This window comes from Microplitis mediator, chromosome 5 (genome assembly GCF_029852145.1).
Source record: "Microplitis mediator isolate UGA2020A chromosome 5, iyMicMedi2.1, whole genome shotgun sequence".
NCBI lineage: Eukaryota > Metazoa > Arthropoda > Insecta > Hymenoptera > Braconidae > Microplitis > Microplitis mediator.
This window is the reverse complement of record NC_079973.1, coordinates 8,528,053-8,552,491: the sequence shown is the minus strand read 5'-3', so window position 1 is coordinate 8,552,491 and position 24,439 is coordinate 8,528,053. Positions and strand designations below refer to the sequence as shown.

Below are 24,439 nucleotides of genomic sequence, written 5' to 3'. Positions count from 1 at the left end.
AAACAATGAAATGCACGCATGCGAGCGCTGTCTTGACCTGAAAAGAGATCTAGATAGCATCAAAGCGGAAAACAGACTGAACAAAATCTGGATGCAGCAGGAAACCAGAAAAAACCAGGAAACAATAGAGCTTTCAAGACAACGGCACACCAGCACTAGCCCCGGAAAAGGAAGCAATACGAGCTAGATTGCTAAGAACTCCGCAGCGAAAAAAACCAATCAAGCAAATTTGAATGCAGACGGTTTAAGACTCTATAACACAATACAAAACAGCGGCAGCATCCAGAAGCATCAAAGGACATCGGACCAAGTGGACGCCAACAAGGAAGCTAGAGGCAATAAAAAGCGTATATACGAACGTAGGAATAACAGCATCAACGTCAATCAGAGCAAGCTACATGACACAAAACAAGTGAACCACGAGGGCAGCATAGGAACAAACTCAATACAAAGCTTAAATGCACCGACTGGGCCCCCAAGCATGCAGGTCGAGGAACACAGAACCCCACATACCACAGGTAGCATACGCAGGCAAACCAGAAGTGCAGAAAGTGCACGAAAGCCTGACAAAATTAAACTTGGGGAACTTTTGTATGAGATCCAGGAAAGAAGGAGAAGAAGAACGAACATCATCGTCAGTGGCGATCTAGATTCCAGTTGGAGTACACAGGGGACGTCGAGGAAAGGATAAGGAACATGTTCAACGTGGAGCCTCAGATAAAAAGAATCAGAGTCATAAACAAAGGGTACATCATCACGCTCGGCTCACTGAACATAAAAAAATCGATTATGTTTCAGAAGGCAAAACTGAAGGAATCAAATACGTGGATTACAGATGATCTCACACCAAGACAGACTTAAACACAGAGATGGATTGATACCCAAGTACAAATAGAGAAGAGCCAAGGATGCACAGCGAACCCAAAATACATGAAGCTCTGGGCTGCTGACTCGTGGTGGAGATTAGATGATCTAAGAGGTGAACTCTTGCCATTTCTTGAATAAAACAACCAAGAATAAAGAATACACCAAGATCACCCTCTGGAATATTGCAGGCTCTAAGAAGGCAATAACTGCAACAAAATACATCGAGAAGGCAGATATTATTATTCTCCAGGAAACATGGGTGACGGAAAAAAACGATGACAAAGAAAAAAAGAAACTCATCAAAATGTTTGAATGATGGTCTAAACCCAGCAACTAAAAAGACAGGAACGCGAGGCAGGGCAAGCGGTGGACAAATGGTTGTCATCAAAAACAGCATCGAGAGCGATTGGAAGGTATGTAAGTGGAGCTACGGACTCTGTCTCCAATCCAAAGAGCTCTACATCATCACGTTGTATAACAATGTTGGATTTGGCAGAATAATTAAAGAGCTGAGAGACAAAATTTATGAGGGAATCAGCGAAGGCCTCATAACCTACGTAATCGGAGACTGCAACGCCAGAATTGGTACTTAGCCTAAGTATACAGCAAGCGACGGCGAGGCACCAATGTACAACACAAGAAACTCCCAAGATACCACAGTCAACTCCGAGGGTCAAATGCTCCTGAAGCTTTGCGAGGAGCTAGGTATTAGCATAGTGAACGGAAGCGTGAATGGTGATCTCCAAGGAAAAGTCACATTTGTTGGAGGAAGTGAAAAGCACTGTGCTTTAGTTCTAGACCTTGTCCTAAGTGTTGGAATTGGGGACATCCAAAAAATTATTAAGCTAACGGTGGAGGAACGTATAGAGTCGGATCATCTTCCGGTCACATTTGAGTTAATAGGAAAACACGGTAACAAAGAACATACGACAGTAGACAATGGTGGTGGAGAGAAAAAGAGTAAGAAGCTCAACTGTCTTCCATCTAACGGTGAGCAGTTCCAGGAGCATCTAGCAGAAGCTTGGGACTTGCAAGATGGACATGAAGAAGCGGTAACCTGGGAGCAGCTCAAGCAAATGATCAACAACGCGGCTCTCAGCAGTAAGATGACCAAAAAACAGACCGGAAGCAAAGCACGAAGTGTGAAGCCAGCGTGGTATAACCATGAATGCAAAAGAGCCAAGAAGGAAGTCTGGAGGTGTCTTAAGCTCTATCTGAGTAACAGATCTAAAGCAAACAAACTCATGCTCACCATTAGTAAGAAAAACTTCAACGAAACCAGAACGAAAGAACAAAAGAGATGGCAAGATATGAAATGGGCAGAAATGACAAACTGTTAAAATATGTCGCAATGGTGGAAGATAATGAATAAGTAGAGAAGTAAAAAATACAGCGCAACCAGCACAGGTATCGCCGACCAGCAGTGGATCGACTACTTCTTCAGCCTCCTGAACACAGATGACGTATTGAATGATATAAAAAAATAATTTTGTGTTGCATACTTTGCTTGGCGGCGATGCCTAGGCACTGAAACGGCCGCGTGGAGCCCAACTTTCAACGTTAAATTAAAATTATAAATAATGGAGCTACAACTTGGGGAGTCGAGACTGCTAAAATTTTCTCCTCTTTTAGGATCTTTTTTTTAATTTCAGATATCTTTAATATTTTTGAAGTTGTAGCTACAAAACGGAGACTCCCTTTTTGTCTCTTCGTTTTTTATTTATAATAAATGGAATTTTTAATGGCGGATAAATTAAAAAATACCCATTTCTCAGAATTAAATTCTGAATCCAATGCACCAATCGCCATATGTTTAAGAGAACTCAAACGATTTTTCGCAGAAAACTCACTTCTCGACTAGACTATAAAACCTTATTTTAATATTAACCTTACTACCTTGAATTGGAAGCAGCTTCATCGAAATTGTAATAATTCCAATGTAGTATAGGAATGATTCCCATGCTAACATAAGAATGATTACCGTGCTAGCATGGCTAGCGTCACCATTCAAAATCGGACAAATTACTATGTCAAGTAAATAATACGGCTAAAAAACTCGTGTTACCATGCTACATGGTAATAATTACTATGTTACATTGGAAAATATGCCATTCACTTCTCTCCGTGTGTTATAGAATTACGGGAAACGTTTCCATAACTTTTTTTTCGTGTACCCTTTACAATATAAAACAAATAAACTATTCTTCTTAATAATTTTATATTTTTTATTTTAGCAAATGAATCAGAGCAGCTGCATTATCAGCTCGGAAATTAACAATGCTGTAGTCTAATAATTGTATCAAAAGTACAACTTCAATATGGTATTCAACTATTATAGAGGACTTTGGAAGTTCAATAGTTCTCAATCACAATGTAACCTCATGTACCGAAAGCCAGTCAAAGGTGACCACAGTTACTCTAACCAAATTAGGATTCTTGATACCAATAGTAAACCCACTGAGCCACCAGAAACTCGAGATCAACCATTAATTAATAATTTTAGTTATCTATAGTGACATGGTGAAACATACGATGTATTTCTATTTACATTTCATTATTTTTTGAATACATATCTTTTAAGTAAAATTATATATCGGGTTTGGACAGGCAAAACAGGACCGCTAAAGAAACAATCGATTTTTGTGGATTTGAATACGGCGAATCTTCTTTTTTATTTACATTTGAAGTAATCAAACCAAATTCTCAGTTGCTACAGAACAAAATGTTTTACCAGGGCAGGCGAAAAGAAGTGATTATAATAAAATTGTTTGTACTTAATTATAGCTAAAAAAAAAGATTTGCAATACAATTATTAAATCAAGATGCCGAAAAAACAAAATTGTTGAACATGATAACTTATATAAAATTCAAATATAGCGGAGAAGATATAGTATGTATTTTTTGTGGCCAACAATACATTAAGGCCGCTGAAAAATTACTGAAAAAAAAATTTGAATAAAAAAAAATTTTTTTTGTAAGAAAAAATTTTACGGCACTCAAAATTGTACAAAAATGATGATGAGTCATAAACAACAATTTAAAACAGTTGAGGGAAAAAAGTATTTATTACTGGTTTTGGTTGCTGTCCGTTTTGTCCAGCCCATCTCGTGTTTCCCGCTTTTTCTTTCCCTATACATTGCTACTGCCATTAAAGTCTTATATAACTTAAATAATATTGAATATTTATGTTTGAGTAACCACATTCCTTTGTTTTGTTAAGTAAACAGAACTATAACATTATTTATTTCTCAACACAGTTGAATATGTATAATATCAAATTGTTCACGCTTATTTGTACATGCATATGTTGAAGATATATTCCACATGAAAATCCTCAACACGAAAGATATACCTTTTAGCACATGCTTATACTCTGTAGCAAGAAAGGATAATAGTGGTGCTTCACGATGTATGATATGACGTGGAGAAATATCACAAATAAGAGAGAATACTCTAAGCAGGCAAAGTATAATACTGCTTGTATATTATGCTTTATACATTTTAGTTTTGTCGTAAAATTTCCACAATATAATGGATATGATTTTTTGTTGACAAAACACTAACTCTGATATTTATAAGTATACGCTTATATTTTCAAACAATCTCAGTCATTTTTATGATTAAATTTAGCAACTGTAACTAATGAAAAGTATATATTTATGTTATTGATCAATCGAATTAGGTAAATCTGGGGCAAAACATAATACCATTTTCTAAGCAAAAAAAAATATTTCGTTTCAAAATATTCAATGATTTGTAGAAGAAATGAGCCGAATTGATCAGCTTGGGCTGGCCAAATTTCAGGAAAAACAATTTTTTTAAAGATTTATGGTCCATTTTTCCTCAGAGCATTCTCTAATTTTCAATGAAGTTATTCAGATAATAGAGGATCAAGAATCAAGAATTAATTTTTTTACTGAAAATTAAAAATTGTCTGCACTATCAATTAGTTCCCGCTAAACAGTAGTCAGACATGTGACTAAAAGCAACAGTTCCTGTCTAGTACAGGAATGGTTACTATGCCGAACGACAATGGAACGCATTTGTCCGGGGAGTCTTTCGCATCTCCACACAGGACCTATACCTATTTTATATAGTAACACATCGACTGCTGAAAGGAACCTGTATTATCTGGAAAGCGAATAGTGACTATGAACACAATAACCAGTTATGTTTTCGGGATAATGTGTAACATAGTAATGATTGCTATGTTGGATCGTACTCAGTCGTATGGAAAAACGACCCATTCCTATTATAATGAGAACTAGTAATATGCTAAGATTAATTTTTACATACTTTACAACCATTCTTGTATAACACAGTAACCATTCCTATCTATTTTTTTCCGTGCACTTCAATAATTACGTTAATTCTTAATTTAAACATCGGTCAAGTAAGATATCCACGTAAGGTTGCGTATTTAATTTTCCGAATTCATTGTAAACGTAATCTTTAAACTTAATGAAAAAAATAGTTATATTGAAAAAAATAGTCACTTGAATTTCATAAACTTCAACCTGAAGCTTAAAACCGAAAAAAATCACCATCAAGGTGTCTCGGTTTATGAAAATCCCAAGAGGTGTCAAACGTAATGAAGGACTTTATCCTTACGACAACGACGTTATTGACAAAGTCGTAGTGTCTGTGGCGAATACAACGATAATCCCATGCGACTGTAGCTGTCTGATAAGAGTGGCAGGAGTAGCAAGTAGAGTTTGTCTACATTGGTTGGACGATTCCCAAGGTATACCCGCATGAATACGCCAAACTATTTCTAAGTCATACAATTCTATCCTTTTTTTTCTTTTATTTTTTTTTTTTGTATAATATGATATAATTAAACAACAACGCTCATTTAGAGATGAACTGGGTAAGGTGCGATACTGCGACAAAATGAGAAACCAATTGGGACGAAAAAAATCTGGAAATTGGTTGACCCTGCGAGCCAGTTCCAAAACTTCCCGCTGTGCTCGAGTTCAAAGAGTTTAAAATCGTTATTTTCGGTATTTATAACTTGAAAATATCTCAGATTTCATTGCTGTTTTCAAACTCGAAATCAGGTTGGGGAGAGTGGGGAATGATGGCCCCTCTCAAAAATTTGGTAAAATTGTTTTTTTTTCATTTTCGGCCAAATCATGATATCTCTGTTGTTAAAGATATTTTAGGCTGATATGTGATATCTGGGGAATGATGGACCACCTCAAAGAAAATATGCTACAGAAATTTTTTTTTCTTCTAACCTAAAATAAATTTGAAAAATTTATTGATTAAAGCTCTATTAGGCCAATAGCTTATATTGTGGTTAAAATAAAAAAATTAAAATTTCAATTAAACTGGGAAATGTAACGAAAAATGAAATTACATATCATATGAAATATTAAAAACACATTACTATAACTGCTGTCGATAAGCTGCACCTTATTTAACGGTAATTTCAGATTCAAATTTAGCTGAACTACATTATTTTGTAACAGGGTAAATTGAGTTATATTATCGATCGACATCATGATTTTTCACTGATGATCACTTATCCTACCTATAACCCCAAACGAGCATTCAAATAAGTTTTTCGACTTGTCACCGGGTGCGTTAATTAAAAATACTCGCACGCTTGGCCCAATCATAATTAAGTAGGGAAGGAGTTTTCCGATACGAGCCGAAAACAATCGAGTGAAATCGATAAAAATGTAAGACAGCAGTGGAGACCCCACAGAGCCGGTAAGACCAGGTAACCATCTAGACGCAGGACTACAGACTACCTGACTGTAGCTATAAGAAAACACAAAAAATATGATTTTTAGCCCTTACCCCCCCCCCCTTATTATTAGAATAAATAAATTATAATTAAGTTAAACAAACAAAAAATGAAATCAATTAATTTATTAACGTGAAAAGTGGCATAGAGTCGAACGTGATAAAATGATTCAGGATTGAATTGTAAAGTCGGTTTAGACAAAGTTATGAATTAATTTGGTAAAAGAAATATTAGCGTTCATAAATAATTATTTACATGTATGGACTAGTGATTTTTAAGTTTGGTAAATAGTTATATGGAAATTAATTTTATATAATGAAATAGGAAAAATGGAATATTATATTTTTAAAAGGATGTGCGATTATAACCAGTGTAATTATGATATTTAGTGAATTAAATAATAAGGTAATCACGTAGAGGGTCTAGTGGACCGCGTGACCTAGGTATAAGGATTTAGCCACGTAGAGGGTCCTGGTGACTGCGTGGAGGAATAGGTTAAGAAAAGTCGCGTGTGTGTGAAATAAAGTCCAGGAGACTCAGTTGTGTGTGTGTGAGATAGTCAAAGGTACTTGACTTAATGAAGGTAAAAATTGTTATTTTAAATAAAATATTAATTAATTATAAATTGTCCTTCCGCTTCCTTCTCTTACAAAGAAATTTTACAACGACCCTGAACGATTAAGACCCGGTTCTTAAAGACCGTTAATACTTCCTTGGATCTTATCATTTTTTCTCGGGCTGTTAGAATCAAATATGTTCATTGTAACCATCAAAATATCTATATCATTATTATAACAACCAAACTAGCAGTTATTTTTGAAAAGTTTTTAAAATAATATGAGCTCCAAAAAAATATTGTTGACTTAATGAAAAGCCGTTATTTTCCCTTGTGGATTACTTAAGTTTTCATAATTAAAGTACAGCATTATTTTTTTACTGTGCTACAGGTAAAAATTTAGCCTGTTTCGACTGGCTCTAGGCATTAAAACTCCCAGTATCAATGCAGGTAATACTAAAAATATAGTGCGTACAACGGGATAGAACACGATTTTAGACTTTAGGTGATGCCAGCCCTCGCCTTCGATTCGAACAGTCAACTTCGCCCTCGTCTGAAATCGGCTTTTTCCATTCCGTGCCGCGCAATATACTGATGGATAGTGGCCCATTCTACTTCAGAGTCAGCTTATTTCAGTTTTTAATATAATAATCAGATAACAAAAACTCTAAAACAAGCGGAATTTATTTTTTCCTAATATTTTGAATTGTCTGCAATGCCCGGGCTAATCGAATTGTTCTGTCCTTTTTTACTACCGGTCACTGAGAATTTTTACACAAGCAATAATCTTTTCATCAAAGAAATGGTGGAAAATTTCGCTCTGGTTTTTTCTATTATTACAATTAAATTGAAGATAAGACCGATACATATTCAATTGAATAAACATGCATTACCTTGAAATCCGGATCAACAGTCTGTCGCTTAAATGATCCAATGATATAAAGCGTTCCTGTTCCCGTATCAACCATCTTCGCTTGAGTTGTATATCTGAAATCATACAATATCTTAACTGTAAACTTGGTTACACGTATAGATCAATAGCGATAACACATAGAAACAATACATTCATGTTCGTCTAAATTATAATCGTTGATTATTAATGACGATTGATGATAAATGGATTCATCACACGTCAGCAAAATCTCATTGATCTTGCTCTTGTCTATACTATTTGCATTCTAGATGTATGATCTCTTGATCATGATATCATATATAACGTCTTAGTAAATACATAATTTATATACAGGTATACAGTATTCTGGTAATCACATAAACGCACGATTAGATCAGTATACTCAGCTGCAGCTGCTGCTAGTGCTTCTGTTTCTAATGCTGCTGCTACTACTACTGTTACATGCCAAAACTGTTAACTAAACATCTGAGCATTTGGTGAAGTAAGTGAGACTATACATGAGAAGCATTGAGCTTCCACAGCTATAATACATGTATCAAACTTTAATAGTAGTAGGATGAAGGCTTATAAACTTGTCAGAGTTCGAAGTGAAGCTTTTGTTTTATTACAGTTTCATATGTATTTGATTATACATATTTATATGAATTGTAAAATGATTATAGAATTTTAATAGATTGTTGAAGGATTATAGAATTTTTGTCAGCAATTTATATTTCATTACTTTGTTTCATTGAATACGACTTATTATATACGAAACAGAAACTTGATTGTTAAATACAGATGTGCACACACACACACATACACACACACACACACACACACACACACACACACACACACACACACACACACATGTGTATATATACTGTAGAAAACCAAAACAGTTTTGTAAATTTATACTGAAATATCCTTGTCGTGATCCTCTGTGGTTTTTGAGCATACCCGTGCGACAAACATCACCCATGGCGTTCTATTATAATCAAAACCACCAAACCAACCTTGTTGCTATCAGAGTAGCGTGTTAAACTTTCTGGCGTCTCTTGTTTCCTATTCAAATCACGTCAAAGACTAATCACTATGTAAATTGTATACATAAATTTTTCAGTTGTAGAATTCTATTTTATTTGTGATGATTATGGATTCTTGTTTTTTAATATACAATTGGAACATGAAAATTGTTTGACATAAAAAAAAAAATTTTTTTAGGTAGATTTTTTTAAAATCTGGCTATTGTATTTGTCCTCATGGTCGATTTTTCAAGGAATTTAGTCATAACCTGTCATAATTGGTTGAGTAGTGTTCAAAAATATCATTCATAGAAAAATTTATATATGTATATGGGGCATTCCACGCCAAATCGACCACTTTTTAACCCGGTCCTTTTAGATTTAGCTGAAAATTTTTTCTCTTTTTCTACCCCATCAAAAAAGTTTCTCATAATTTTTCCACATTTTTTCATCCAACCAAAAAAATTTTAGATTTAGCGATAGTTTTTTTTTTTTTTCGTTGCTATTAATATTTAATTCGTCGAATCAAATGAGCTATTGTAAAAAAATAAAATAAAAGCCACAACTAAATTATTTACTGGTAAAAATAATTGAATCACCACTTCTGGATATTTACTAATAACATATTTTTGTATCAGGTTTTAAAATTTGTTAAGAGTGGTGAGAAGGTTTGATATTACTGTTTTAATCAATTTTTTCATCTATAAACAATTAGTAAATAGTATTTATTAAAATTTTCACTGCGAATTTTCAATGAATGAAAATTCTCTGTGTAGAATTTCAGTGATGTAATTTACAGACGTTTAATATGGTGGGTAATTAAAAAAAACAACGTTATGTTTTTCTGGTACGAAGCACATGCGTGTAATTTACGAGCTATTATTTTTAGTTCTCTTACGTTTTAACTGCAATAACGTAAATTTTCTTTTTACCTTTCTGCACGCGAATTTTTTTTCTCTTTTTCGTCATTAATTATTGTGCTCTATTTTTCTGTTTCTTTAGATATTTTTTTTTTTTCATATTTTACGGATCAAATTATTTTATTAGTTTTTTCTGTTTTTTTTCCTTTTATCAATTAAAAATAATTAACATTCAAATTATACAACAATGAAAATTTTTATGATTGTCTGGTTGTACGTGTGCTAGTTTTTATAATTAAGCACAACATAGTCTATTGGTGTACCTGATATTATTCTCTCAACTTGAATTTTACTAGAAACATGACATCACGTACATTGACTTGACGTCTGATAGATTAAAAAACATATATCTCTACATTACAATGCAAAAATGAAATATTCGATTTTGTTAAAATGTCATAAATATTATGAAAATATTTGAATGTTTTTTTTTTCATTCCAACTATGTATTTGAGAAGTTTTTTATTGCTAGAAAATAAAAATACTATACAATCGACGCTCGTTATAAGCAATCCATTATGAGCTGATTTCCTTTATCTACTGTACTATTTGTTACGACTTCGAAGTTTCTCCACTCTTTTAGACGCGTACATTTCGTGTTCTGACAGGATCATTACTAGATCATGTAATTCAGGAATATATTATCAACTTTTCAATTACTCTTAACCAAGTAACAATATTATTATTAAACTTATTAGTGCTATTATATATTAATTATAACAACACAGTATTTTTCTCAAATTTGTCGTGAGACATATGATTTTTTAAATTAGAGCTAATATCAGTGTCACGTAGTTTCAATAATACTTCTAATCATTTCAAATAAAAACTTTTAAACAAAATTGTGAAATCAAACAAATATACAATATTATATTTCAACACCGCTTGTAGATAATATTACCTGTTATTTTATAAATATTGTTCATGGTTTCATTCATTCTTATTGTAAAACGACTTCGTTTGCATAAATGCCATAGTTTTTTTTATATTTAAATCCAATACGTTTCGTTAATTAATTCAATAACAACCTTCCTGATAAGTTAGGTACAAGATTTCTCTCTTAATTTTAATACTGCGTAATCCAGTACGGGGTTATCCTCGTCCTGAGATTTCACTGAGCATAGCTGGACAGGTACGTAAGACACCTTAAGTTTTACATATTTGTGGGCCCTTATTTTATTACGACCACATTTTCGAAAACGTTCCCCAGTCGTTGCTTAAAACGTGCTCGAACTGCATAGAGAATGGCATAAAACGAAACATTAGTTCAGATTTTGTCTATTATCCCTTGCTATTTCGTGTACTACATGTTAAACTTTAGTTGAAATTTTTACTGAAAATGGCAATTTATCTTTAAAAGCAATTCTCTGTATGGAGAGAATCTTTACGATAGGGTTATGAAGGATATATATATATATAACCCTACGACGAATGTTTTATGATACTCTTGAAATCTTGAAAGGAAGTAGAAAGTTCATCCCGACAGAATTTAACCAACGGCGATCATTAAAAGTTTAATCGTCTTCTATTCAAGTGCAGCGAATGGTATCAGGCGTTATTATCCTCGGACAAAATATCCCTGAGAAAATGTCCCTAAAAAATATCCTCAGATAAAATATCCTCACACAAATTATCCCGGTGACAAAATATCCCCATGATAAAATATCCTTGGCAATTGGAAAAAGCAGTTTCTAAAAAAATAGACTGGAAAAAAAAGACTTGAAAAAAAATATTGAGAAAAAAATAAACACACACGAAATTCGTGAAAAAAGGGCGCAGCACGATAACAAGCATATGTTTTTTTTTTTATTTATTTATTTAGAAATATATGCCAAGGCAAATGCCGAATGGCAAGGTATATACAAAAATAGTTTACATAACATAGTATCACGTAGAAAGATCTGGAATTTTAGTGAACAATAAATCATATACATAATTAAAGATTTAATAATTATTTGATAATTTAACAACTAGAATACTTAAGATTTTGAAAGGACAAATTGATATGTACTGACTTTAATTTGTTATAATTTTTTATAACCAGTACAATTTGAAAGAAACGTTATAAGATAAAGAGTTCTTTTAGCTCGAGTTCTAGTAAATATTGAAACATTTTATTTTTGAAGACTTCTAAGCTCTGTGAATTTATGACCTCAGTTGGCAAATCCTTCCACAGACGGACAACTGATACAACAAAAGAACGTTCGTAGCTGATTGAGGCAAAATTCGGTATTGTAAAGGTGACATTATTTTGTTTTTTGGCTATTCTATCTCATCGTCTAATGCTTGGATCTTCTTCGATGAACATCTTTCTCAAGTATATCAGCTGTCCTGAGTCGAGTAACTTGTAGAAGTACCAGGCAAGGAAGTACAATCTTCGTGACTTTATATGCAACCAGTTTAATGAACGCCGATACGGCGTGATGTGTTCATCGCGTTTGATGTTATATACAAATATGTGTTGGTCTATTTTCAAATAATCACACACAAAATCCATAAAAAAAAGGGAACAACACGATAACAAGCATATGTGTTGGTCTATTTTCGCACGGAGAGAAATTAATTATTGTGTCTACTATACAAAAATTGTAATTTTAACCATCTAAAATGGTAATAACATTTTTCAGTGGATATAATGATCAGTATTACAATTGAAAATGATAACAGTTACAATTGGTGATGGTAACGGTTACTATCGAAGATGCTAATTGTAATTATTAAAAATAATAATTGTTACAATAGAAGATGATAACTGTTACCATTCAAAGTTGTAAAAATTCTTAACTAAGAATGTGTGTGTGCTCGCGTGAGTGTGTGCATGAGTGCGCTCGCGCGTGTGTGTACATGTGTACGTACATGGGTATATGAATGCTCGTGTGTGTACATGTGTTCGCGCGGGTGTGTGCGCAGCCGTGTGCATGTGTGTGTGTGTGCATGTTCGCGGCTGTGTGCGCATTCGTGCGTGCGTGTGTGCGGATAAGTGTGCACATGGGTGCGGGTAAGTGTGCGCAGGTGTGCGGGTAAGTGTGCGCACGGATGCGGGTAAGTGTGCGCACGGATGCGCGTGTGTGAGGGTAAGTGTGCGCATGTGTGCTTGTGTGCGGGTAAGTGTGCGCATGTGTGCAGGTGTGTTGGTAAGTGTGCGCATGTGTGCGGGTAAATGTGTGACCTCGCAATTATGTACATGTGTGCACGCATGTGCACGTGCGTAGATATATGTATGCATGTGTGTGTGTGTGTGTGTGTGTGTGTGTGTGTGTGTGTGTGTGTGTGTGTGTGTGTGTGTGTGTGTGCGTGTGTGTGTGTGTGTGTGTGTGTGTGTGTGTGTGTGTGTGTGTGTGTGTAAAATTAATCACTTCACTAGTTAATCAGATTACACATAGACAAGCGTCAGACTATAACGTTTATATATTAATTTTTTATTAGCTTAGATGGTCATCATTATTTTGGCTGATAGTAACCATTACCATCAGGTTATTAAGAATTACGATTTTTTATAATAGTAGTAATTATTTTATATAATAACAGTTATAATTTCTGGTTATCATAAATAATTGTAAACTTTACCATATAGATGGTAGACTCTACCATTTAGATTGTTTATTTAATAATTTAAATGATATTATCAATCATATAATTCAGTTTAAAAATTGTACTATAACTTGATGGTAACTTTTACCATAAAATTTTCTCCGTGTACATGTAACCCGCAGAGACTATGGGTGCGACTCTATTATCCGAAAAACCAGCTGAGCTGAGGTGTTACATCCTCACGTCTCCCTGAGAAGCCTTGGCTGTGACCTTAGAGACGTCACCGTTACCGCTTCGGCTGGTAAGCTGAACCACTCACTAAATGGGTTCCTGAAAAACTTAAAATCAGTAGTAATTAACTTACCTCAATAATAAATATTCCTTTGTCACAATATCAGAAGTTTTAACGAACGTTACACAACGTTTATATTTGAGGCATGTACACACATTGGAAAACAATAGCGTACTGAAGTTCAGATCGCGAGTCGATCCATAAAAAAAATCGCGCTGGCCGGCAAATGACTATCGGGGGCTGAAAAGAGGGAACATTTTTACCCCTCAAGCCCTTAGGATGGTCAAATTTAACGAACTCTGAATGTGTATGCATGTTGGAGACGGTAAGTAAGCCAAAGGCATAGGCCTAAAATAGACTTTTTTTTCTTCACATCTGTAATCTCAAGATTATAAAAATTAAACTTTAGACAAAAATAATAGAAATTAAAAACCATAAGAAAGTAGTATTTCTCTGATTTTGAAATTATAAGAACTTTTCGAAGATCACCAAATGAATTTTACACCTCAAAGCCATGTGCGTTCCATTTTCTCTATTTCACATTTTGAATCACAATTTTTTAAAATCAAAATCATGCATCTCATCAACTTCAAAATATCCGAAATTTAACTGGGTTATGTATAACCCAATCTAGAGAACGTGCAAATTTAAAGAGGTGAGTGATTAGGCTTAATGTAATGTTCATTAAATATAATACCAAAGTACAATACGGTTGAACGGTTTGTCAAGATTTTAATACATTGAATTAACATAAAAGTTTGTTTTTTTTAGTTTTCCATAACTCACTTCAAATTTTGAAATATAATTTAGCTCCACGCTTGTTATTTACATAGCCAAAGTTAGAAGCGAAAATATTCAAGTGACAGTGTTGAGTTACTGCATTTCCCACTTTACTTTCTATGAGTTTTCAACATACCCTATCTAGATATAAAATGATTTTGAATTTTATTATTCAAAAAAGTTTTTGCAAACAACTTGAAACATTATTTTTTTTTTAAGAAGTTATACAAAGTGAAGTTAAAATCAATTTGCGAAAAAGTTTAGCTTAACTGTAGTCAGCATTCGAATTTTATAAAACTTTACTAATTTGTACATTACTTATCAATCTTCAATAAATAAATTCATTCATTATATAATGTCCATAATTTCGGTAAAAGTTTTTATTTTTGTCAATGAAGAACTTGAATTCGACTTTTCTAACTTTAATTTTACTCTGTAAAAAACTTCCGGAGTGAAAAAGTAGTTGATAATTTTTTATTAATTCGCTCAATCTCGGAGCGGAATTCACTCCAAAATAGTTTTTTGAAAACATTGATTATAAGGTAACTCCGCAGAGTAAAATCGTAGAAAAAACTGTCGGATTAGATTAGTAATATAGACCGTGAGGTTATATTCTGACAAATGCATTGAGTGCAAAAATGATAACGAGCTCCTTCTTCATGATATTTACCCGAAATAATTAAAAAAAAAAATTATGAGCTGATTTTAATAAAAATTTTCACTCCCTTTTCTTTTTTAAATCCCGGATTTCTGAGTGACTGAATGAATTCGGATTGAAATAAAATCCGTAGTCACACCCAATTTTTTGCAGTGTACTATTTGAATTAGAACACTCAATGAGCTTTTATTATTATTCAATTACATTATTCCATTTTACATTGATTAAAAAACAAGTTTTTTTTTTCAAAAATACTTGACTACACCGTTTTATTTATGCTCTTTCCCTACGTATGCTGATAATAAAATAAACAATCCTCTAATGGTAATAGTGTTCACAAAAAAAATTCTAAATTAATGTAGGTCTGTGTGTAATCACAATAACAACACACAAACTTAGAAGCATAGTATACGCAGTGAACATTAACATTTATACTTATTCAAATAAACACATTTAAATCTGAATAATAAAATATTTATTTTATTTACGAAAGTTTAAATTGTTTATTTAATTTTAGTTTTTCTATTCATTTATTTGAATAAAGTTGTTTGAAATCAAAAGATTTAAATACTATAAAGTGATGTTAATCCCGTAGTAAAATAATGAGTGAAAAAAAAAAACAGCTTGAATTTTTTCGTGAGTACTTAATCTGAAGTTGAAATGAAAGTGGTGCCAGTGGTACAGAATGGTCCGAGTAATGGGCTTAGACCCTTCATACGCTTTTACGAGACTCTCTTTCATTAAAATTTTGAGCAAAAATGTAAATTGCCATCGTTTCAAGCTCCTGCCTCGTAAAATTAATCTTTCTTCTGTATGTAACTTGTCTGACGAGTATATTTCTTTTTTAGTCACTTCAGATGCCATCGAAGTAATATTTAAAAATCAGTTTTTTTCTAACACAATATATATTATAAATATGCATATAATCATATATTATTAGTTTGCCTATAAACCTACGAATATCAGTAAATCCTTATAAGACTTGATGTGTCGATTAACGGTTTTCTACTTGAGCTAGATTACATATAAACTCCCGGAGAAATCTCGTTAAAATGTTTATGCTTAACTAAATCTTGGATATTTAACGAGACGATTTGATTGCGAAAATCCAACTCTATACGTGTTACTTTAACTACGATTGCGTTATTATATATCTTTAGTTAAGATGCTCATTAAATACTCTTAATGAAAAGGAATAAATTAGTTTCAAATGAATAAATAAAGGACATTAAAAATATATTGATCTATAAATTTTGTATTTTATTTACAAGTAGTTATTTTTAAATACGAATGATATACATTATTTTTGAATTTGAACAAATAGGATACATAAAAAAATAATGAGAAATCTATTTACATTTTGGATGCTGAATGGCCTTGTTTTAGGATTTATTCGAAAGTATACGATCAAGAAAAAACCCTATGGCGAAAAAATTAATCAAAGATTATAATAGATTGAATGGGCTTAGTGCTACTAATTGGCGGAAAATAGTTAGCATTACTAATCTGTTAGTCTCAATGATAATTTTCAATTAACGAATTGTTAAAAATATATTATATTATATTCAATTATTAATTCATAAATATATAATTTATTTATGATTATGCATAAAACTGTTCTTTAACTTCCCGCTATGAAAATAGAAACGTTACAAAAAAAAGGAAGTAATTGGTTTCGGTCCGATTTTCAAAAATCGAATTTTTACACGAAAAAAAATAAATAGTAAATGCAACATGATGCAGTCTTGGCAAATAAACATGATGAAATCATGTTGCATCCACATGATTTGTCATGTTCGGCTACATGATAATCATGTTGCGGTAGCATGAGAAAAATCATGTGGCAGCAACATGATTTTCATGTAGCTTTAATAGTATAAAATTAAGCTGCAACAACTAAATATTTATGCTTCAGAAAAATTATTTATTATCAAGCAACTAGATTTTTTCGGATTTTAATATTGCAGATGAAAATTAGAGTAAATTATCAAATTAAATCATTCGTAAATGATATTTTTGCTTAAGGGGTTAGGGGTAGTCGGGATTTGCAAAAAGACGATTTTTTTTTTTGCATTTTCGTTAAGTGTAATATCTTAAAAATATTGTCTGGAAGTTTGAAGTGAGTTCGACAAATACTTTTCAAGTTGTTCGACAAATAACAAAGGACGCTCGGACACTCCAGAACGCTCGAAAGCAGGTAGTGTAAAACTTTAAATGCGTTTTTCTCAAAACTATGTTTTTTGAACTGGTGACCACCACAATTGACAATACCAGCAGTTTTAACATCTTGTTCAAAAAACTTATTAGTTACTATAGCAACTAGGGATCAATTGAAAGCTACTTATTTGTCAATTTTTGGCGATTTTAATAGCAATATTTTGAAGGTGAAATCTAAAAATAATTACGAAAATCATGACGAAGACAAGAAAAAGTAACGGACCGCAGTTTGGAAAAATTTACAAAATTTATGCAATAGCGAACGATGTTTTTCTTATCATGTACGGTATAACACCGATAGCATTTGATCGTCATTATCATGCGTGGAATGTAAAAATAAATAATCACGCTAATTATGTAAGGAACCTTAATCTTTTAACACCAATTGTACCTTGTCTATCGATAAAAAAAGAAGGCTTGAATTATGTTGCAACAAGACACTTGATTTGAAAATAATAACAATTCATAATAATTTAATTACTTTTATCACAAACCAAAGCTATTGGCGATAAAAATTGTATATAATTTGAATAAACAAAGATATCGTTCACAAATTGTATAATTCGATAGTTTACTCTTATTTTCATCTGCAAGATTATAAATCCGAAAAAATCTAGTTACTTGATAATACATAATTTTTCTGAAGCATAAATACTTAGTTTTTGCAGCTTATTTTATGCTATTAAGGCTACATGAAAATCATGTTGCTGCCCCATGATTTTTCTCATGCTACCGCAACATGATTGTCATGTAGCCGAAACGTGACAAATCATGTGGATGCAATATGATTTCAGAATGTTTATTTACCAAGACTGCATCAGGTTGCATTTACTATTTATTTTTTTCCGTGTAACATATCTTGAGTTTGAGGTTCTAGGAACTATTCTAACTAATTCCAAGATGATTTCTGAGTGACCCCTTTTGAATTAATGAACCGATTTGGCTTTTTTCGGTGGCGTTCGAAGCGGCTTACTAATCGCACGAATTTGTGAGAAATTGAGTATAATCGTATACAATTTACGGAGATATTCCAGAAATAATTTTTTTTTTCATATTTATATTTTTTTTTTTTGATACCGTGTTATGAACTCAGTGAATTAATTCCAAAATCTAATCAGCTCTAAAACTTTATAAGTTGCATCGAAAGCTACCCCAACCATCGAAATCGTTTCTTTTGTTCAATAAAAATGTTGTTTGAAAAATTTCGAAAAAGTTTTTTTTTCTAATAAAATCCAAATCGTCGAACTAATTGATGACAGTTGTTTTTAACGTTAGTAGTTGATAAACAACTGCATTCAAGAGTATTTTCGAGCTTGAGAATGTATTCACAATGAGCTCCTTGAGCTCGAAAACAGCGAGAAGTTTTGAGGTTGGCTCTCGGGGCCAGCTGTTGTCCAGATTTTTATTCAATGTATCTTTATTCTGATATTCAAACTCTATTATCAGCTTAGATTCAAAATTTAATAAAATCTGCATTCACTCCGGAACTTCTTCGCTTACAAAACTCTATATTTACTCCGTACGAAGTGTTTTTTCTTATTAGAGTCCAGAGCTCCGAACGACAGAGTGAATTCAGATTATAAATTCACTCTCATTTTTTCACAGTTCATTAAAAAGGTATAAATTAAAATATATTCAAATTATATGTTAAATAGAAGAATTTATAATCTTGTATGGTAAATTAATTAATGACAGTGACGAAATCGAAATTAGCATTGAAAATAGATTGATAGAGATTAAAGGATAGAGGAGTAATTTAGTCGGGTTATCTAGGGGGAATCTAAAGATCTTCATGATCGTTAATCGAGCCAGAATCTCAGCAATCTGAAACTATCGCCGGAGATCCTCAACTCCATTACCTCCCCTACGGTTTCGTGTCACTTGGGAATACTGAGAGGAAAAGCGCCCTCGAGAGAGTCTGGAACTGTACTGTGTAAACTTTTCCTTAACCCACCTACTGCGAAGAGTAACAAAGACACACATACACACCGGCACATTGTAGTATTAAGCTCAATGAATAACTCTTATAAATACCAACATCCCATTTCACTCTTCATTTAAATTTTCCAGCACACACTATGAACTAACACAACAACGCAAAAAACGAAAAAAAAAACGACTTTTCTTACTCTCATAAATTTCGTTGCTTGTACATTTCATTTTGACCTTATTACCAGCTTACTTCATAAAAAAAAAATATTACCTGTAAAAAACTAGTGTTGAGTCACGTATAAGATTTTAAGTGGTACTATCCAACGTATGGTCAGCCAGTTTGTACAAATGTTCTTGGGTAACGTAAAGAGCATAACGGACAATGAGGATAAGAAAATGGAGGAAGAGAAAAAAAACCTTAGATAGGTGATGTAACGAAGGGTTTGAGTGGCAGTAAATTGCGAGTCCTTATCACCCCTGCCAGAGCGGAATTCTCTCTAGCCTGAGAGACAGAAACGAAAATGCTGAAGCAACGAACTCGGTAAATATATATATATATATATATATATATATATATATATATATATATATATATATATATATATATATATATATATATATGAAGAGAAGGAGGAAAAGGCAAAACTATATACTCAGTAATTTAGATGAGTTCCAGTTACGCGAGGTGGTAAAAGTCATCTAGCGTAGCTTCAGGTCCATGTAGTGAGTAAAGGAGCCAAGTATAGAAGTATACAAGTACACAAACACACAAGCATATCATGAGGTAAGGGCCAAATGCCGAGGGTATTATTTGCCCCCGAATAACGCGATGCAACTTAGTTAGATAGCTTAGAGATATTTTGTACACTAGGTAGCTTGTGTATGAATTTCACTCTGAGTGTATTCATGTCTATATGTGTATATATATAGATGGAGTGTAAAGTTGTAGGTGATGTTTAAGATACAGATGATAGTTGATAGTTGGGGTGTATGCACATGAGAGAACACTGGTAAGATAAGAAACCATAGCATACCAACAAAGATGTAACGAGAATCATTAGTATATTTTTAAAATCGGTATCACGTGCTGGAAGTTAAATAGTCCAATAAACTTAAACTTTACTATTATCATCGTGGGGCATTGCATCGTAAATACATATGTGGAGCATGTCTGACGGCAGTACTCATGCTTCGAATTGGCAATTATATGCTGTACAGATCTTCGGTTTATGAGAATTCTATTTACATCTATTACGATTGGAGTACTCTATATTCTACAGTAATTTCCTGGTTTTTAGTGTGACTTTAAACGAAAATTAGGTTATGATAATGTTGTTCAAAGATATACAGTAGAATCTCTCTATATTTGACCGCTCTCTGTATTTAACCAAATTCTCTCTCTATATTTGACAATCCTGTCTCCCACTACGACTTTTCGTTCGGTCAATCAAAAAAAAAGTTAGTGGTGGGTAGATTTAAATGTTCTTGGGCTATGAATACAACCATTAAATTCTATTAATCTAATAAATTTTAATCACTTACTTTAAAGATATATAATGTTTAAACTTACCTTACAATTTTCCGAATTATTTGACATTTTTTATTGCACAATACAATATTCTATTTAGTAATGGAGGTAATATACAGATAATACCATAGAAACTGATTTTACACTCTGCGCGTTTAGCCACGCAGACCTGCGCATAAAGATTCCCGGAAAAAATAGCCCTGGAAAAAATAGCCCCGGAAAAAATAGACCGGGAAAAATATTGTTGATTTAAAATATTCTATTTTTTACCATACATACAAAAGTACCCGGGAAAAAATCACCATGCAGGATTCGTGCCTGACCGTACATGATTCATGCATAATTTATGCTTGATTCTGCGTGACTCATTCATGGCCAGACATGACTCATTCGTGATCAAGCATGATCATGAATGACTTATTCTAGATCAAGCTTGCGCATGCATTAAGTTGGAAATAATTGTATCCAGAGATACGATCAATCAGGAAAGGTCATGCTTGAGCATGCTCTATTATGAATGTAGTCCTCGATGTCCTAAAAGTAGCGTATGAAGGAGTAAATCACCTTCTTAAAATGGTATTTTAACCCTCCATGGCCTACCATACTTTTTATCTGTAACTTCGAATGAGCTCAATTCTTTAGCATGATATTATTGTTATACATAAAGATATTTCCAACTGATCGTGAGCGTCCGAGTAGCAGTGCGGCAGTGGTTGCGCTTCATATTCGTAAGGTCGTGGTTTCGAATCCCGGCGGCAGCAGATTAGTTTTCAGCAGTTTTTTTTCAAATTCTTCGGCAGTTTCCGTTTTCCAATACTTCGTTTGTATTTATTGTTCACATAAAATAATTAATTAATCATATACTAATAAGTCAAAGGCTCTAATTATTCAATTCGAATTTCGAATGACATAATAGTACTATTCTATTCGAACGCCTACTCGTATAAGTTTAGTTATTATTATTAATATTTTAAATTTTGTTATTTTTTAACTCACAACAAAACATTTATTGCTAAGAAATTATTTTTGGAATTTTTAAATTTCAAATTTTTTTCGTTCATGGCAGCCATTTCTAATTAGTGGCCCCCTTTTCCCTTCTGTTTCTTTACCAATTGTACGCGATCCGATGAGAGTCTTTCTCGATCTATAAATTTAAGCTCTGGAGGCTTATTTTACCTTTTTAAAAAGATGATTTGAACCTAAGCTTGGTAAAAGCGGACAAAGTTACCACGTTTAGGTTCAAATTACCTTTATAATGCATGGATCTTCATATTCTAAAAAGATGATTTGAACCTCCTTACCCTCATGTAGGATTTGGAGGCTCAAATCACCTTTTTAATTTTGACTCGGGTTAATTCACATTGTCTCAATGTATACGAGCTTACAATCAGGTACTGTGATAAAATATGTTAATAATTTAACAGAACAGAGCAGAATGATATCAAGTACGTCCTCAGTATATATTGAATAGGTTTATAAAATATATATTTATAAAACATCAGGAAGTAATTTGAAAATGATTCATACTGCGTCGATTGATTCTAAGTCCATTTTTTCCGGGTCTATTTTTTCCAGGTGTTGCTGTAGTGGGGACGAAAGGACGAGTCAAATACAGAGAGAGATCCTTAACGGATGAGTCTAATATAGAGAGATTCCACTGTAAGCAATTTAGATTGTTCAGGCAGCATTTCTAGTTTATTAACTCCTACAATCCGTAAAAAATTAAGCTTAATCAGCAACCAGCCCAATACGTTACCAGTAACTGAACAATTTTTAGAAATCGATCTTCCGGCACTTTTAGTTTTAATGTGGTCTTTTACACATAACTTTAAATATATATGATCAAGATTTGATTTTTTCTGACAGATACTAATTAAGTGCTGCTAGACTAAAATATGTTTTATTGATTTTCTGACAAATTATAATTTTGTCAGATACCGGGTTTCAAAATTAGGTAGCCGATAAATGTATGCATGTATGTATATACATTATTTAAACAGGACTCGGATGAGCTTTAAATGCAAATCATTTAACTAAGGCTTATTAAATTCTCATTGATGTTTGTATTTAATCAAAATCCAATTAAGGTCATTGCGTAATTTATGGATGACTATTCTAAGAAGTATTTTACTTGTCAGAGTAAAGTTAGTAGTAGTAATTGATATTATTTTTATATTGATTATAATTTGTTAATGAATACGTAATGAAATTACCTGAGGCGAATGTTAATTAAAAAGTTTACATTGAAAAGTTCGTGAAATTACAGGAATTTATTTTACAGAAAATTTATTTCGAAAAAAAATAATAACTGAAACCCATAGATCGATAAATATTGAATTTACTTTATAATGCAATCATTTGAGATTATATACGATTTATTCGATTTTAATTCAATTGACTAGATTATGTTGATTCAACATGATAAATTTGTTTAAACGAAATTCTTAATGGAATATCCTTGATAATGAAAACTTAAAATTTTTCATAATTTTTTTCTGGAAAATCATTGAGAGCTAAGAAGAAATGAATAAAACTGAACTTTCAAACCCATCCGCCCCCACTTTTAGCCCGAGCGGCATAAATGCTCTACACGAAAAAAATAGATAGGAATGATTAGTGTTCTACACAAGAATGATCGTAAAGTATGTTCAAATTAATCGTAGCACATTACTAATTCTTGTTATAATAGGAATGGGTTGTTTTTACATATGACTGAGTACGATTCAACATAGCAACCATTACTATATTACACATTATGTCGAAAACATGACTGGTTATCGTGTTCACAGTCACCATTCGCTTTCCAGATAATACACGGAAAAAAAAATAGGCGCTGCAACAGGACACATCCTGTTGGAGCAACAGGATTTTCATGTTACAGCAACAGGACAAAATCTTGTTGCAGCAACAGGATAAATCCTGTGGAATAAACAGGATAAGGAACAAGTTTCATCAACTAATTTTTTTGTCCGTATAATGAAATTTCAAAATTTAAAAAAAAATTCAAAGTTTGGAAAAAATAAAAATTTTTTTCAAATTTAATTTTTTTTTTCAAAATTGAAATTTTTTTCAAATTTTGAAATTTCATTATACGGACAAAAAAATTAGTACATGAAACTTGTTCCTTATCCTATTTATACTGTTTATTTGTAGATCTATATAATTCAAAATGGCGGATAAAAACCACGGAGACAGTCGAAATGAAACGAAGTCATACAAACAGCAATTCTTTTTGTGCCTGACTTAACTCACGCGATGAGAGAAACTCTCACAGTCAATGAATAAATAATTTTTTTCTTTATTTTTCAAGTTTAACAAATTTTGTTTTTTCAGTATCTTTTAGAGCATTAAATTTTAGAGAGGTAAAAAAAATTTTAGGGGGTCATTCCATTTGAGGATAAAAAGAAAAAAAAGATTTAAAAAAAGTGTGAGAGAATCTCTCTACACGATAGGTCTGAAGGGTTAAAGAGAACTGTATGCTCT

The 24,439-nt window shown here is 32.6% G+C and overlaps 1 protein-coding gene across 1 annotated transcript in view; it reads right to left on the bottom strand.

The window, feature by feature from the left end:
• The window catches only part of LOC130668346 (uncharacterized), a 112,782-nt gene that overhangs the window by 10,143 nt on the left and 78,200 nt on the right, over nucleotides 1-24,439 (bottom strand). The window contains exon 4 of the mRNA XM_057470586.1: nucleotides 8,072-8,165. Within this exon, the coding sequence (XP_057326569.1) occupies nucleotides 8,072-8,165 (94 nt within the window). The remainder of the gene's footprint in view (nucleotides 1-8,071; nucleotides 8,166-24,439) is intronic.